At 47.5% G+C, this 13,431-nt stretch overlaps 1 protein-coding gene across 6 annotated transcripts in view; it reads left to right on the forward strand.

The window, feature by feature from the left end:
• LRP4 (LDL receptor related protein 4) overlaps positions 1 to 13,431 on the forward strand; it is a 57,093-nt gene that overhangs the window by 36,812 nt on the left and 6,850 nt on the right. For 5 of the 6 annotated variants that reach the window (XR_014836993.1, XM_085011206.1, XM_021085230.2 and 2 more), the window contains exons 26-36: positions 157 to 319; positions 442 to 667; positions 1,006 to 1,309; positions 2,645 to 2,863; positions 3,017 to 3,151; positions 4,264 to 4,372; positions 6,410 to 6,554; positions 6,821 to 6,934; positions 7,393 to 7,528; positions 11,922 to 11,989; positions 12,582 to 12,669. Coding sequence is in view for 4 of the 6 variants with exons in the window: in XM_085011206.1 (XP_084867332.1) it covers positions 157 to 319; positions 442 to 667; positions 1,006 to 1,309; positions 2,645 to 2,863; positions 3,017 to 3,151; positions 4,264 to 4,372; positions 6,410 to 6,554; positions 6,821 to 6,934; positions 7,393 to 7,528; positions 11,922 to 11,989; positions 12,582 to 12,669 (1,707 nt within the window). In the remaining 2 variants the exon portion in view is untranslated. Of the gene's footprint in view, positions 1 to 156; positions 320 to 441; positions 668 to 1,005; positions 2,249 to 2,644; positions 2,864 to 3,016; positions 3,152 to 4,263; positions 4,373 to 4,767; positions 4,911 to 6,409; positions 6,555 to 6,820; positions 6,935 to 7,392; positions 7,529 to 11,921; positions 11,990 to 12,581; positions 12,670 to 13,431 lie in introns of those variants that run through there. The other variant, XR_014836992.1, reaches the window with a different exon arrangement.

Raw genomic sequence — 13,431 nt, forward strand, 5'->3', positions numbered from 1 at the left:
GAACTTTCCCATCTTGCAAATCTGAAACCCTGTAGGCCTTGAACAACAGCTCCCCTTTGTGTGTGGAAAAGAGTTTTCAGAGTGTTTGGCATTTTGTAAGTCCTCATAGTGTACAGAAGCTGTGGGAATGACGAGCTAGTATCGTTCCTTGCCCAGGTTCATGTACTGGACAGACTGGGGGGAGCACGCCAAGTTAGAGCGGTCCGGAATGGATGGCTCAGACCGTACCGTGCTCATCAACCACAACCTTGGTTGGCCCAATGGACTGACGGTCGACAAGGCCAGCTCCCAGCTGCTCTGGGCTGATGCCCACACTGAGGTGAGTGCCCTGCTCCTGCTGCTTCCCAGAAGCCCGGAACTATGGGAGAGGTCTTTCTGGGATCTCCAGTGAGGGCTGCCGGTCAGCTGATAGCCACCTGCCACCCTCTCCTTCCCCTCCAGCGAATTGAGGCTGCTGATCTGAATGGTGCCAGTCGGCACACACTGGTGTCACCCGTGCAGCACCCGTACGGCCTCACCCTGCTCGACTCCTACATCTACTGGACTGACTGGCAGACCCGCAGCATCCACCGTGCCGACAAGGGTACCGGCGGCAATGTCATCCTGGTGAGGTCTAACCTGCCAGGGCTCATGGACATCCAGGCTGTGGACCGGGCACAGCCCCTGGGTGAGAAGACTCGTAGGGCTGTGAGCCAGAGCCTCTGGCTTTCTGGGGGTATCTCAACATCAGAGATGTAGCCGGAGCACAGAGAGATGGGCACCTGCTTAAGCCCCCTTCCAGGATCAGGCTGTGTTCCCACTGGGTATGGCTGGTACTGCAACTGCAGGGTGCTCTCAGCTTCAAAAGGCTCCTGGAGACACCCCGGCTCCCTCTACCTCATCCCTGCCAGGCACCGAATCCTGTTAAGTAGAACAGCAGACCATCAGCACAAGAAATCAGGGCCTTTGTAAGGTTCGGACCATCTTCCAGGCAGGGTCTCAAAAGTCTCTCTCACTTCTCCGTAGGTTTTAACAAGTGCGGCTCAAGAAACGGTGGCTGCTCTCACCTCTGCCTGCCACGGCCCTCTGGCTTTTCCTGCGCCTGCCCCACTGGCATCCAGCTGAAGGGAGACGGCAAGACCTGTGATCCGTCTCCTGAGACCTACCTGCTCTTCTCCAGCCGCGGCTCCATCCGGCGCATCTCACTGGACACCAGTGACCACACAGATGTGCACGTGCCTGTTCCTGAGCTCAACAATGTCATCTCCCTGGACTACGACAGTGTGGATGGAAAGGTCTATTACACAGATGTGTTCCTGGATGTTATCAGGTACGCGTGTCCCTGAAGCCCCCAGAGGACAAAGACCTGATTCCGATCTCTGATGGGTGAGCTTGTGGTCTGTGCTGATCTCTATGTGGACTGAACGATTCAGCAGCCTGGCTAGTTTCTTCTGACCCTGACTTGCTCACTGTTTAGTGTTATCACTTAGAGGAGAGTTTCAGACATTGGGTTTTGTTTATTTAAAGAGTGATAGAAGCCCAGCATGTAAAACAAGCAAAGTCAGGCTGGGGACCTGGAGCCTTCTCGCGCAAGTGCTGGGCATCCCAGGAGCTCCAAGGATCCTCTAAGACTCCTTGATCAGTTGGCCATGGAGCTAAATTGAGTATCTGGGTTATAATACAGGAGCACTGGCTAAATGCCAAGGCCTATGGCTGTTCACAAAGTTGTGTTGGTTTTTGTTTTTGTTTTTTTTTAATATTTTTTACTTCCATTTTTCTTAATCTTTCCATTTTTTTACCCCAACACAGCTGAGGAATGGGATGCCTTGCCATCAGTTAGAGGGTTTTAATATGGCAGAGGTTTTCCCATAGAAGAACAGGAGCGTTTCCTTTTGTTCTTTCTGAGAGGTGTGTTAGAATCTCGTGCTGGAAGCCGGTAGGCATATGTGGTTTGTGATATGCCCCCCAGCATCCTGAACTTGAATTCCCTGATATAGGACTTCTATAAAAATGCACAGGTAGAACTTGAAAACAAATTTTTTTCCCTTTCTTATAATCACCGCCTAGCAATCCTTGTCTCTTCCTAAAGGTCTATGGGGTTTTAAGCTGTGTTCTGACAAGGCATGGGCCCAAATGCCACCTACTTATAGTAGGAAACACCTTGTCCTCCCAATAATTTAGTCATTCATTCTGAAAGCTTTTTTTTTTTTTTTTTTTTTTTTCCTTTTTAAGGGCCAAACCGTGGCATATGGAAGTTCCCAAGGTAGGGGTCAAATTGCAGCTACAGCTGCTGGCCACAGCCACAGCATTGCAGCTACAGCTGCTGGCCACAGCCACAGCCACAGCAACATGGGATCCGAGCCGCGTCTGCGACCTACACCACAGCTCACAGCAATGCCGGATCCCCAACCCACCAAGCAAGGCCAGGGATCCAACCCGCATCCTCGTGGACACTAGTTGGGTTTGTCACCACTGAGCCACAATGGGAACTCCCAAATTCTGCAAATATTTTGAATACCTACTGTGCTAGATGCTGTGGAATATACTTCTAAATACTTAGTCTCTGCAGCATAGTGGGGATCCCATTATGGGAACATGGATTCAAGGGGTATCGGTCTGTGGCTGGTCAGTCTGGTCCATCATCCAACCTGGGCTGTTCTCCAAGGCGAGCAGATCTGAATGGCAGCAACATGGAGACAGTGATCGGGCGTGGGCTGAAGACCACAGACGGGCTGGCAGTGGACTGGGTGGCCAGGAATCTGTATTGGACAGATACGGGCCGAAATACCATTGAAGCATCAAGGCTGGATGGTTCCTGCCGCAAAGTGCTGGTCAACAACAGCCTGGATGAGCCTCGGGCCATTGCCGTTTTCCCCAGGAAGGGGTGAGTTTGGGGCCAGCAGAAAAGAGACCCAGGGAAGAAGGGCCTGGTGAAGAGACCCTTGAAAGAAGCCTATGTATTAATGGTACCTGTGTGTCCTTGTGTTCCCTGGGTGCCATCTTCCCATGCCTTGATGATGGCACCGTTGTGTCCCAGGTACCTCTTCTGGACAGACTGGGGCCACATTGCCAAGATTGAGCGGGCGAACTTGGATGGCTCTGAGCGGAAGGTCCTTATCAACACAGACCTGGGTTGGCCCAATGGGCTTACCCTGGACTATGATACCCGCAGGTGGGAATCCCATCCCCAACAGCCTCCTGGGTATCGGGTGGGCAGAGGAGAGGATGGTGGAGATTGAAGTAGTGAAAACAAAAAGTAGAAAGTTTCTCGGTAGGTGGGAAAGACCAATCGGTGGGAAGGGCGAGGGAACATTTTGGAGCAGGGGTTGCTGAATCCAGCTCTCAGCCCTCAGGTGGGCTTTGTTTATCTGGTTTACGTGTGTGTTTTTAATTTTGGTCTTTTTAGGGCCGTGCCTGCGTCATATGGAGGTTCCCAGGCTAGGCAGTGAATTGGAACTGTAGCGGCCAACCTACACCACAGCCAACTCGGGATCCAAGCTGCTTCGGCAACCTACACCACAGTTCATGGCAACGCCGGATCCTTAACCCACTGAGCAGGGCCAGGGATCAAACCTGCGTCCTCATGGATGTTATTCAGATTCGTTTCCGCTGAGCCACGATGGGAACTCCAACGTGTGTTTTTAATTTGAGTGCCTTTCGCAGAGCTTGCCCTCTGGCTGGACCAACAATCCCATTACCCCCCATCCATTTAAGGGCTGATTCTTCACATTTGTTGTTTGACTGATCCCATCAGGCACTGGAATTTGAAACTCCTTGTTCAGATTAAAAGTCCTGGAGAACAGAAGAGGGGAGAAAGGGGCTCTGAGGCAGTAGATTCCCCTTTCTGCCCTCGGAAGAAGAAGGGAATCAAAATCACCTGGAGGGTGGGGCTGGAGACGAGAAATGCCCTCTCCTTTAACTTCATGGAGCGCTTTATAGACTAAGTCTCTTCTTGAAGGGCATTCTTAAGAATTTGGGCTTAGATTCTTGGGTAGGAGTCAAAGAGTGATCAAGTTGCTGAAGATGAGACGGGGGGGGTGGGGCTCCTTGGAAGTCACTAGACTTTCGACTCCTCCCCAGAACAGCCCTAGCCTCCCCACTTCCCCCGTCACCAATCAAATTCCGCTCTTCAGCTTGGGGGCTTCCAGTGACCTCTCATCATCACCTTGACTGCTCACAGCACCTGCCAGCTTGGCTCGGGAGGAGACAGATAGCTCCCTAGAGGGCGGGGCCAGGCTGCCCAGCAAGTGTTTTCAGAACCAGCTTTGCTCCTTTCCTTCACAGGATCTACTGGGTGGATGCGCATCTGGACCGGATTGAGAGCGCCGACCTCAGTGGGAAGCTCCGGCAGGTCTTGGTCAGCCATGTATCGCACCCCTTTGCTCTCACTCAGGTACTGGTGGGGAGAGAGGTCACCAAACCACCATGAAGGGGTGTTTCCTCGGGGTTCTGTGTCAGCAGCCTCAGCCCAAGTGCTGCTGAACAGATGTGCTGTGGAAGCTCACGTTAGGGGCGTTTCCTGTACACTGAAGCCTTGCCATGTGCCCTGCTCCTGCCCCATGCTCCCACACTCTGGCATTCCAAGGAGTGGTTCTCAAACAGTAGTGTACAGAATCAGCTGTGGAACTTGTTAAGTGCACATTCCTGGGCCCTGGACATAAAGCATCTGCCTCCTGGAATTCCCATTGTAGCTCAGTGGTTAACGAACCCAACTAGCATCCATAAGGATGCGGGTTCCATCCCTGGCCTTGCTCAGTGGGTTGAGGATCCAGCAGAGCTGTGGTGTAGGTCGCAGATGCAGCTCGGATCTGGTGATGCTGTGGCTCTGGTGTGGACCCCTAGCCTAGGAACCTCCACATGCCGAGGGTGAGGCCCTAAAAAGACCAAAAAAAAAAAAAAAAAAAAAAAAAAGAAAGAAAGAAAGAAAGAAAGAATCTTCCTCCTGAGGGTTAGGCCGGGAATATGCATTTTAAGAAGTTCTCCAGTTGGTCCCAATGCCGTGGTTCCAACATCCAAGCTCAGGCAGCTCACTTAGTAGCTGGAGGGTGGAGTAGCAACAGTTGCCAGTTAGTGTTTATTGAGTGAGTACCTCCAACAGACCAGCTCTGTGGGTTCAAGTTCTTCCTGTGTCATTAAGTAACTGTGCAACTTCGACAAGACACTGAATTTCTCTAAGCTTCACTTACTCATAAAATAGATGAGGTTAATAATAGTATCCTCTGGAAGTATACACAAAGCATTAGCACCACATATAGCCTAAATGTGTGTTGTTTTTAACGACTGTAATTATTATTGTCACTTTTTAGAGTTCTAACCCTGTAAAATAATTCAGGAAAGGTAAAAAAAATCTTCCAAGCCTGGAGCCAAAACAAAGATTCTCAATCACATACAAATCTTGGTCCCTTGGAGTTCCTGTTGTGGCTCAGCAGGTTAAGAACCTGACTAGTATCCATGAGGATTTGGGTTCAATCCCTGCCCTCCCTCAGTGTGACAGGGATCCAGCATTGCTACAAGGTGTGGTGTAGGTCACAGATGCAGCTCAGATCTGGTGTGGCTGTGGCTGTGGCATAGGCCTGCAGCTGTGGCTCCAATTTAACCCCTAGCCTGGGAACCTCCACATGCAGCAGGTGCAGCTGTAAGTTAATAAATAAATATCTTGGTCCCTTTTTGACAAACATCCATTCTGTCTTTATTCTGCATTATAACCTATCGGCCAATAAGATTTTGCCTGCCTTTACTTAATGATAGGCTTTCCCCTCCATGCTCCAAATGTAAAACTACAGGACCATATGAATTTAATATTTTAATCTACAAATTTTCCCTGGGGTTTCTGATATATACCCCAGGGATGGGAGGGGAACCACCTACACTGCCCCTCCCCACTTCGGATTGAGACTCTCAGGATCTCTGCATTAGAAAGCAGCTGCCCACAGAGGACTTGGCCAGGGCTCTGAGTCAAGGGCCCAGAAAAACAGGGACCTAGAAGGACCACCCCAACACACACAATTTTCTCCCATTTGGTATGTTCAGGAACTCATTTATTCATGGAGCCACTCAACCAATAGACGAGAACTAAGTGTTAGTGTTGGAAATTGAGCGATGAATGGAACACATTCTTGTCCTTGAAGAACTAAATGTGATGGGACAGACAGACATGTAAACAAATGACCAGAGTTTCAAAACTCACTGGTAGGAGTGAGGGCAAGGCACGGAACAGCACAGAGGAGAGAATGGTGAATTCTCTATGGATTGAGCAGGGGAGGTTCCTGGATGACATCATATCTGGGGATGCATAGGAGTTGACCTGGGTAAGAAATGAAGAGGGTGCTGAGGCAGAGGGATTATACATGCTGAGCACGGAAGCTGTCCTGGGGTCTGCCTACTGAGTAATATCTCCTCTTTTGTGTGGGGGGGTCTCCCTATTGAGTAGCAGGACAGGTGGATCTACTGGACAGACTGGCAGACCAAGTCAATCCAGCGAGTTGACAAGTACTCAGGCCGGAACAAGGAGACAGTGTTGGCGAATGTGGAAGGACTCATGGATATCATTGTGGTTTCCCCCCAGCGGCAGACAGGTGGGCTTCTGGGACCCAAACCTGCTCCCCTTCCATTGCTGGGGTTGGTGGGTCACCCCAAGGACTGTTCATAACCAAGACAGCTAGAGCCACAGGAGAGCCTTTTGGTTCACATCTTACGCTCTTAGACCTTTTCAGCCCCTGTCGTTACCTCCTGCCCCATGTCCCTGTCAGTGAGGTAGCCCCGAATCTCCCCCTTTGGGAGAAGAGTCAATTTGGGAGATTGATTCTGTCCCAGGCCAGATGTTCATCTGCTTTACCCCCAGGGACCAATGCCTGTGGTGTGAACAACGGGGGCTGTACCCACCTCTGCTTCGCCAGAACCTCAGACTTTGTGTGTGCCTGTCCTGATGAGCCCGACGGCCGGCCCTGCTCCCTTGGTGAGTTTCTGATTGGCCCCCTGGAACAGCTGAGCCCTTGCATGGGCAGGGGATCATCAGCCTCAGCTTTGTTCTTCCGGGTAAGATTCCCCTTCAGGGGGTCTTACAGCAGAGTGACTGGGAGCAATGATTTGAGCTTTGGGATGGCACAGACCTGGCTTTGTCTGACTTCTAGCAGTTACTAGAATGGGAATCAGGTCTCCTGATTCCCTGATCCCTGCTGTGACTTCTGCATTACTCTCTCCTCCTGCCCTGTATAGGCCATCTAGCCCATCCCAAACTATTAATATCAGAAACCAAATCCTTTTTATGTGTAGTGTTAAATAGGACCTCTAATAGGGTGCCTAGGATTAGGGCAGTTAAAAGATTGCTTTGTAAGATCTCCAGATGCTACTCTTGGACCATATGTAGATATGTTGGGCTCCAGTGGTCCACCCCAGCCCTTGTTTTCTCTCCAGTACCTGGTCTGGTGCCCCCAGCTCCCAGGGCCACCAGCACGAGTGAAAGGAGCCCGGTGCTACCCAACACGCTGCCGACCACCTTGCGTTCCTCTACCACCCGGACCCGCACGTCTCTGGAGGACATGGAAGGGAGGTAAGTGGGTTCAGTATGGGATTGAGGGCTCTTGATTTGAATCGCCAGCTCCTGCCAGCAGAAGACCTTAGTCCCAGCTTGATAATTCTGGCAGATGGGAGGTAGGTCATATCGCTAGACACCAGTCCCTGCTGTTTGGGACTGGAGATGATATTTAGACTTGTAGATTGTTGCAAGCCATTCTTTTTTTAGCTCTGAAGGCAGGAAGCTTTAAGAGTAGATTTAGAGAGAGAAATCACTCAGGAGGCGTTTCTATGTGACATTCCTCCTTTCTTTCTTTCTGTGACATTAGCTCTCGCATAACGAGTTTAGCACGTGGTTCTGTCCTACAGTTTACTTAGAAGCCACCAAGTCATAGTGGTCTCTGGGCTGTGGCTTTACGACTTGGGATATCCTCAGGGATGTGGTGGCCCTAGCTTATAATGACCTGTAACACTCAAACACACATACATGTTAAGTGCATGTTTACTTACACACATACACACACGCACACACACCACCGTTAAATAAGCATGAATGAATGAACAGTTCTCAAATTAAGTATAAAATATTGCATTTCATTATATTGAAGGTGCTATCAATTTAAGATGCATCCTAATTTTGAGAGCTTACACCGAAAAAATGATCAATAGCAATTGTGAGATGCTGTTAATTGTAAGACACATTCCTATTTCAGAGATGTTAGAATATAGAAAAATGCACATCTCAAAATTGAGTAAATATTCAATTTTATGTATAAAATTTAGAGAAAGTCTTATAAATTTGTTTTTTATTTACATTTTGCAAAAAAATAACCTCGAAATACTTATAGGAATAAAGAAGAAACAAGTACCTGTATGTAATTATCTTTAGTGTTTTTTAAAAATTTGATACATGTGTATATTATGAGATGATTACCACAATAAGTCTAGTTAGTTAATATCTATCACCACACATAGATACACACTTTTTTTCTTATAATGAGGACTTTTAAAATCTACTCTCTTAGGAGTTCCCATTGTGGCTCAGCAGGTTAAGGACCCAACATAGTGTCTGTGAGGATGAGGGTTCCATCCCTGGCCTTGCTCAGTGGGTTAAGGATGTGGCATTGCCACAACCTGCAGCATAGATTGCAGATGTGGCTCGGATCCAGCGTGGCTGTCGCGTAGGCCTGCGGCTGCAGCTCTGATTTAACCCCAGCCTAGGAACTTCCATATGCCACAGGTGCAGCCATAAAAAGAAAAAGAGGAGTTCCCGTCGTGGCGCAGTGGTTAGCGAATCCGACTAGGAACCATGAGGTTGCAGGTTCGGTCCCTGCCCTTGCTCAGTGGGTTAACGATCCGGCGTTGCCGTGAGCTGTGGTGTAGGTCGCAGACGCGGCTTGGATCCAGCGTTGCTGTGGCTCTGGCGTAGGCTGGTGGCTGCAGCTCTGATTTGACCCCTAGCCTGGGAACCTCCATATGCCGCGGGAGCGGCCCAAGAAATAGCAAAAAGACCAAAAAAAAAAAAAAAAAAAAAAAAAAAGGTCTACTCTCCTATCAACTTTCAAGTATACAATACAGTATTTTTTTTTTTTTGTCTTTTTCACCATTTCTTGGGCCGCTCCTACGGCATACGGAGGTTCCCAGGCTAGGGGTCTAATCAGAGCTGTAGCCGCCGGCCTACGCCAGAGCCACAGCAACGCGGGATCCAAGCCACGTCTGCGACCTACACCACAGCTCACGGCAACGCCGGATCCTTAACCCACTGAGCAAGGGCAGGGACCGAACCCGCAACCTCATGGTTCCTAGTCGGATTCGCCAACCACTGCGCCATGACGGGAACTCCTATGGTATTGTTAACTGTAGTCGCTATAAGGTATATTACATCCCCAGGACTTATAACTGGACGTTTGTGCCTTTGACTGTCTTCACTCATTTTTGTCTACCTCTACTTCTCACCTCTGGCAATCAGTATGATATTATATCTATGAGTTGTTGGTTTTTTTTTCATATTCCACATATAAGTGATATCATATAGTATTTGTCTTTCTCTGTCTGACTTATTTCACTTAGCATATGCCCTCAAGTTCCGTCCATATTGTTGCAAATAGCAGGTCCCCCTATTTTTTGCCTCTTTAGGGTGCTCCTGCGGCATATGGAGGTTACCAGGCTAGGGATTGAATTGGAGTTGTAGCTGCCAGCGTATACCACAGCCACAGCAATGCCAGATCCAAGCTGAATCTGTGACCTACACCACAGCTCACAGCAACACCAGATCCTTAATCCACTGAGGGAGGCCAGGGATCAAACTTGTATCCTCATGGATACTAGTCAGGTTTGTTACTGCTGAGCCATAATGGGAACTCCCCAGAATGTCCGTTTTATGGTTGAATAAATGTTCCACTGTATACCCGTACCACATTTTCTTTATCTGTTCATCCACTGATGGACACTTAGATTGTTACCGTGTCTTGGCTGTTGTAAATAATGCTACCTTGAACATGGGGGTGCAGATATCTTTTTGAGATAGTGATGTCATTTTCTCCTCTTACTATTTGGATGTCTGTGTTCCCAGACATTTTTCTATTAGAATGTTTTTCATTGTAACATATTGTTCTCTTTACTTTTAATATCAGCTATAGCTTAAAAGATAATTAACAGAGTTCCCAATGTGGCTTAGTGGGTTAAGAACCTGACTAGGATCCAAGAGAATGCAGGTTTGATCCCTGGCCTCACTCAGTGGGGTAAGGATCTGGTATTCCCACAAGCTGCAGCGTAGGTTGCAGATGCAGCTCAGATCCGGTGTGGATGTGGCTGTGGCTGTGGCTGTGGCATAGGCTGGTAGCTGCAGCTCTAATTTGACCCCTGGCCTGGTTACTTCCATATACTGCAGGTGCAGCCCTAAAAAGAAAAAGGAAGAAAAAAAAAAAAGATAATTAACATGTGATTTCAATTCTGAAAGGAGAACCATAGTAATAATCCCAAATAAAACTCTAGACTCATGTCCCTAAAATTATGATTTACACATGATCGAATTCATTCTATATGCCCCATTTTCTCTTGTTAGAAATTTATATAGAAAAGCAAACGGATATAAATGTGTACCTTTCTCACTAACTTTTAAGTACTAACAATCATTATTAATCTAATTTTCTTCAGGTTTATTTAGAAAACTTTTGACTCCTACTCAGATATTTTCTTCCTGTCAGAGTTCTATTTGAAGGCTCAGTGCCTCTAGGTTTCAGATGTTCTTCCAGGTAGCTTTTCTCTAGCTGTTTAGGACATGCCTTTAATTGCCAGCTCATAGTGTGTCACAAAGGACTTACCTTCTTTGAATTTCAAAAGTTTGTTATCCCAGCCCTCCCTCTGGATGTTTTGCATATTCCCTTGTGAAAGAATGGAGGGAAGAAAAACAGTATTTTTTATAGGTCTCTCTAGACCTTGCAATAATCTTTTTACAGTCAGAAGTTTGCTTAGCTGGTAGCTTCTGCCAAGGAATCCTGGTAGCTTAATAAAGCCTGTTATTGATGTCCTTAGTATTCTTTCAACAGACTTTCGGCTTACTCCCAAACATGCTTCTCCTTTTTAAAGAATCCTTTTTAGGAGTTCCCTGGTGGCCTAGTGGTTAAGGATCTGGCATGGCATTGTCATTGCTGTGGCCTAGGTTTGATCCCTACTCTGGGAACTTCTGCATGCTGTGAGTATGGCCAAAAAAAAAAAAAAAATCCTTTTTAAAGAGTTCCTATTTTATTTATTTATTTATTTATTATTTTTATTTATTTATTTTTAGGGCCGCTCCTGCGGCATGTGGAGATTCCCAGGATACGGGTCGAATCGGAGCTACAGCTGCCAGCTTATGCCACAGCCACAGCAACGCCAGATCCGAGCCACATCTGCGACCTACACCACAGCTCATAGCAAGGCCAGATTGTTAACCCACTGAGCCAGGCCAGGGATCAAACCTGCAACCTCATCATTCCTAGTTGGAATCGTTTCTGCTGTGCCACGATGGGAACTCCAAGAGTACCTATTTTAAAACACATTTAAACATCGTATAACATCTTTGGGGCGGGGGGTGGGAGCATGCCTGTGGCATGCAGAAGTTTCTGAGCCAGGGATCAAACCCATGCCACAGCAGTGACCCAAGCCACTGCAGAGACAATGCCTGATCCTTAACCTACTGAGCCACTAGGGAACTCCATAATCATGACATAGCATTTTGAAGACAGTGACTCATGCTGATTTCTCCGTATTTTTTGGTCCTGCCTTCTCCAAGTTTCTGACATCTCCCGTCTGGTATAGTGTCATATCTGGAAGACCCACTTCCAAAGTTTTCACCCTGACCTTCACAGGACCCTCCCCCTTTCCTGGAGAAAGGCAATATCTTTGTTGCATACAAGTAGCCTTCATATTCAGTTTTCTTTGCCCCACAGATGCTCTGAAAAGGATGCCCAGCTAGGCCTCTGTGCACAATCCAATGAGGCCATACCTGCTGCTCCAGGTAAGCCCTCAGTGCCCAACTGTTTTGAAAAACAAGATATAAGGAATCTAAGTCTCCACTGATATCTTCCAGAACCTTCATGGGGCCCCTTTGGAGTTGATGAATACTTTTCTTTGACTAAATACATGGAAAGAATAATCAGAATAGCCGCCACTTATGCAGTGCTTTCCTTATGCCAGGCATGTGTTAAGCCATATTTATGTGTGCCCATACTAGTACATGGGTGTGTATATATATGTGTGTGTGTGTATGTATGTATTTGTATATATACTTTCACCTTTAACTTCCACCAGCCCTATGAGCAATTTATTATTTACATTTAACTGATGCAAAAACATAGAAGTTAGGCATCTCGCCTTAAGTCATACAGCTAGTAGGTGATGGAATTGGAATTAGAGATGCTAATAGACTGATAGCTTTCGTCTTAGCCCCCTACTCCACCCCCTGGGGCCTCTCCTCTGAGGAGACCTCTAGCCATCCTCAGATGGTGTGGGATCCAACACCTACAAAAGGAGCCCTCCCTCCTCCCATTCTTCACACCAGCCAGGAGATTGTCAGTGGTCCCCACCTAGTGTCTCTCTGCTCTTCTTAGGAGAAGGACTTCATGTCAGCTATGTCATTGGTGGACTCCTCAGTATCCTGCTGATTCTTGTGGTGATTGCAGCTTTCATGTTATACAGGTAAACTCAGCCCCATTAGCACGTCTGGTACCTCCTGAAGCTAGCAGTTCACTGAGTCAGCCTCTGATCAGCCTCAGTTTCAAGTTGGGTCCCTGGTCAGAGTCGCAGAAGGGAAGGACAGAAGCCTGAGTGTATATTCTTCTTCCTCAATCCCAGCCCAGCAGTTTCCTCATTTCACGACCACAGCAATCCCTGGGATTTTCCATACAGACTAGGATACTGAGGACACGGAGGGTGCTACCCAAGGTCACGCAGGAAGAGGCACGAACTCTTACATCTTTGCTTTTTCTACCACCCCACACTACCTCACCTCGCTGAAGCTGGAAATGATTTTCTCTTCACGTAAACACAACCCTTTACTACGATATTACGTGATACATCATTGCTCAGTGGGGACCACCCTGGGAAGGGGGGCTGTGTAGTTTTCAATTTAGAATCTTCCTTCTATGACCTTCTCTCTCTATATTTTCCCTAAATGCTTTAAATGCTGCTTGCAGCAAAAATGTGAACATTTTGCTGCTGCTGCAGCAGCTTCTGCTAATAGCAACAGCAATGGTAATTATGACCATCAATACCACCACAACCTTGTAATACAAGGTATCATTATTATAATAATAATACCGTAATACAGGTATTATTATTCCTCACTTTATAGATGGGGATCTCAGGCTCAGAAAGTTCGGGTTATGTCAACTAACATCCTAGCTAGTAAGTAACAGAAGTGGAATTGAAACATAGGTCTGTTTTGACTCTAAAGCTCAG

Source organism: Sus scrofa, chromosome 2 (genome assembly GCF_054392235.1).
Source record: "Sus scrofa isolate SSC_HxYL_T2T_F1_AM1 chromosome 2, Sscrofa_HxYL_maternal_Yorkshire_Landrace_v2.0, whole genome shotgun sequence".
Classification (NCBI taxonomy): domain Eukaryota; kingdom Metazoa; phylum Chordata; class Mammalia; order Artiodactyla; family Suidae; genus Sus; species Sus scrofa.